The 4,071-nt window shown below is 35.8% G+C and overlaps 1 protein-coding gene across 3 annotated transcripts; it reads right to left on the bottom strand.

Annotated features, from left to right (window-relative positions):
- Positions 1-635: 635 nt before the first annotated feature.
- LOC114395500 (disease resistance protein RPM1-like) lies at positions 636-4,071 on the bottom strand. 3 transcript variants are annotated; one of them, XM_028357295.1, is made up of 2 exons: positions 1,197-4,071; positions 636-980 (listed from the first exon to the last, which is right to left on the bottom strand). In XM_028357295.1, the coding sequence occupies exon 1, from the start codon at positions 3,944-3,946 to the stop codon at positions 1,235-1,237; it is 2,712 nt and encodes a 903-aa protein (XP_028213096.1). In that variant the 5' UTR covers positions 3,947-4,071; the 3' UTR covers positions 636-980; positions 1,197-1,234. The 3 variants fall into 3 exon arrangements, with proteins under 3 accessions (XP_028213096.1, XP_028213095.1, XP_028213094.1); XM_028357294.1 differs by having other exon boundaries at positions 1,201-4,071; XM_028357293.1 differs by having other exon boundaries at positions 1,217-4,070.

Genomic DNA, 4,071 nt, shown 5'->3' with positions numbered 1-4,071 from the left:
CATTCCACATTCAGTGGGCAAGCTACTATTTGAAAGTTAAAAATGAAACAATTAGTGTTTAAGTAATTTTGGAATTGTAGTTTAGTTAATTTACATTTTTTACAATTCATGTTATATGCACATTAAATATTTTTTTAATTCATAGTAAAGATTCAATTTTTATGGAATTTCTACTTAAAACTGTTTGAAAACATACTGAAAATTATTTGTTGTGGTTCTGTTTTTAAATTTATAGGTTAATTTGAGGTAATTAAAAAAACAGACAACACATTAAAAAAAATCTTAAAAAAAAACATCGGTAAAAAACCAATGTTAAGATGCACTCACAACGTCGATTTTTATAAAATCAATGTTGTTGTTGAGCATATAACATTGGTTTGTGTAAACACATATGCTTTATGTATAAGTTAACATCGGTTTTGTTTAAAACTAATGTTGATGTGAAGATATTTAACTTTTTTTATAATTCTTATTATATAACATCGGTTTTTTAAAATACTAATGTTGTCATTTTTATGTTAACATCATTTTGAAAAATCGATGTTAACGGCATTATTTTCAATGTCAGTACTTTCAATATCGGCTAATAATCAATGTTAAAAGTCCTTAATAACCAATATTAAAACCTTATTTTCTAGTAGTGAGAATTAGTTTTCCTCCTTATTCTGAAACAAAAAACAGATTACAATGAAAAAGGTCTTACAATCCTTGAAAAAGAAAATCTCATAACATGGTGCAAACATTATATATCTAAGAAGGAACGAATAAAAAAGTGAAATGTGATAAATCACTCCCTTTTATTTAGACATTTTATATCACTTTGCTAAAGAAACTAAGATAGGGTCACATGCATATTCTATTTATTTGGGGACTTGAAGGAGGAATGCTGAATTCCAAGGCAGTTTTCATGATGATTCAACATTGTTGTTGTCAAAGTCCACATGGAGATTTAGAAGTCCGTGAAACATAAATCACAGGGCCTACCAAATCAAAAACATGTATATTATGAGTAATGATGGAACATGCAGAATAAACAAAAAAAAAATGCATGCATATACTCCAAATTAAAGAGAGGGTATGAGAAGCAAAAAACATAGAAATTACTTTCGGAATCAAATAACACTTATACGTTGAAATCTAAACAATTGACAATAGCAATGACATTTATATTCAGCATAAGAATAAAAAAAAAACACCTACACTTTGAAAGTCTGACCTTTTTTCGTTTCCGCCGTCATTCTATTATCCATTGACGTTGTCCTCTGTTGAGATGAAAGTTTTCTTCAAATTCATATGACATATCAATAACATGGAAAACCTCAAGCTTTGGTAACTTGTTGAGACCCGAAGGCAACTTCTTCAGTGGGTGAATATCAACTAACTTGAACTTTTCGAGAGAAGGCAATGCTCCATCTTCAATAACAATGGATTTCAAACCATACAAGCGTCTCAGTAGTATTTGCTTTAGGTTCTGAAACCCCCTGTTTGGGAACTGCAAAACCTCACCCTTGTATGCACTATGATTAATAAAGAGGGACGACAAATATGGTAGGTCTTTAAGTAGTGGCAATGGATCATCAGTCAAACGGGTGCGTGTCAAGGACAACGTAACAAGATTTTGGAGCTTGGCAACCCAGTTTGGGAACTCCTTTAACCCCCCTACAATGCGAACCTTCTGAAGTACAGGTGCACATACATCAAATTGCAAATTAATGGACCTAAATGTTGATACAGTAATGTATAACTTGTCCAGGCGTTGCATCTTGTTTATCAAGGAGCACAGAGAACTTTTGAATTGTCCCCGAACACAGGTCAAGCCCAACACCCTTAATTGTGTAAGTCTTTCCAACCCTTTCATTACTTCTTCTGTAACATGGTCTGCATCCATATCACGTAGTGTTTGTAGCGACGTTAGATCTCCAATGCCACCCTCCATTTGAAGCCCACCCAAGAAACCAAACAACTTATCATAAACTAGGAGATGTCTTAACTTTTTAAGCTTGTAGATCTCTCTTGGCATCCTACGCACCCCTGATTCTCTTAGATCCAATGTTTCTAGGTTGTGCAACACGCCTACTGATTTTGGAAGATTTACTATCTTTGAATTTCTGAAGCTTAAGTACGTCAAAAGGGATAAATCCCCAAAATTTTCTGTGAGCCGAACATAATTATACAGTGAATCGCCTTCAAAATGAAGTACCCTTAATAACCTGTAGTTTGTAGGCATTCTCTCAACCGAGGATTCTGATAATTCTTCATCACTAAAAACATGAAGTGATCGAATGTTTGAGTTTACAACACTTCCCATCAAATTGTTGGAACCGGATGCTATTGTTAGGCGACGAATCATCCCACTTCTTGGCAAGTTCTCACGCTCACTTGCAGAATGACAAAAGCTTAAATCTTGATTTTTCTCACGGATAATTTCATGTACTAGGTCATGAACACCACAGCTTTTAATTTTGCCACCCTTAGTAAATGAAGATACTTGAACCAAACTTCTTTGGATCAACTCATTTAAATATTTTTCTGCCACTTCCTCTAAAGTTTTTGTTGCTTCAGATTTGACAAACCCCTCAGCTATCAATTGTGGAATCAATCTCCCGCGTTCAACTTTATAATCTTCTGGATATATTCCGAAATACAAGAAGCATGGTTTGAGATTGTAAGGCAAATCATGATAACTGAAATCCAAAATCTTTTTCACGGGAGATAAACTGAGATTTTTCCCTAGTTCAGAACTTAGATTCTGATAAAACCTCTGCCATTTAAGAATTTCTCTTTTTTCGTTGAATAAAAGACCACCAATGACCACAATTGCTAGTGGTAAACCTTGACACTTTTTAACAATTTCTGTGGATATGTCCTTAAGATTGCTTGGACAATGTCCATCAAAGTCAGATCCAAATGCCTTTGTATAAAACAATTCCAATGATTTTTCAAGAGTTAAAGGTTGCAGCTCATGCACTTTAATAACAGCAGATCTCTTACAGGAATTAACAACATCCTGATTTCTGGTTGTCATTAATATCCTACTTCCATTTTCATCATCAATTAAAGCAAACTCCATTTCTTGCCAAAAAAGAGTATTCCACACGTCATCAAACACAACAACATACCTCTTGTGGTGCAAGTGCTTTCTCACTTGATCTATCAATGATTTTTTATCCATTGAAGAATGATCCACTCTTTTTTCTTCTTCTACAAAGTTGAGCAACATATCCCTCAACAGTCCTTCTATGGTGTAGGATTGAGACACTGTGATCCATGCATGGAGAGTGAAATGATTTCGGACTTTGTCAAAAACTTTCTTGGCAAGAGTAGTTTTTCCGAGTCCTCCCATTCCTACCACAGAGATTACAGTGCGCTTTTTTCGCCCCTCTTCCAACCATTTTTCCAATGTATCTCTAGGGCCGTCAAAGCCCACAACCTCAGCCTCCTTAAGATACAGAGGAGCCATTCGAAGGTTATCGAACGGGATGTTTCGGTTTCCTCCAGAAGATTGGATTTGGGAGCTATCTTCACTTTCATTCCTTTCCTTGATTCCACGAAATTCGGATTTCACGTCCTCGTTCATGTATGCAAATTGAAGACGAGAGGCCGTAGTTTTGACGAAATCAATAGCCTTACAAGGTAAAGCTGCACATCCAGGATCATCACCAAGCTGCTTTTCCTCATGGATCATGTATTCATCAGCGATATCTTCCATGCAAAAAGATGTTTCCACAAGCTGCTTCACCTTTGCTTTGAGACCATCATGTGAGTTGCCTTCTTCAGCTGCTGCCATCTTATCTACATCATGAATGATGGCTTGAATCCTATCAAGTTTGTCTTTCATGTCTGCAACATCTTTTGGAACCTCCATGACTGAGTTCACAGCTTTCTTCAAGGGTGGAAGCAAATAATCAACAGCCAAGGATGCTGCAATTTCCTGCAACTTCTCCATCTTAGGCTAGATCTAGTTTCTGCTATTGGTATGTGTTGAGAGTGAGATGAGAGGAATCTAAACTGTGTCCTTCGACATGAACAAGAGTTTGACTTTCGCTTAGTCATTCTTTGATTGTACGCGCT

Source organism: Glycine soja, chromosome 18 (assembly GCF_004193775.1).
Source record: "Glycine soja cultivar W05 chromosome 18, ASM419377v2, whole genome shotgun sequence".
Lineage (NCBI taxonomy): Eukaryota > Viridiplantae > Streptophyta > Magnoliopsida > Fabales > Fabaceae > Glycine > Glycine soja.
Note: the sequence above shows the minus strand (reverse complement) of the source record. Positions and strands in the feature narration are given on the sequence as shown.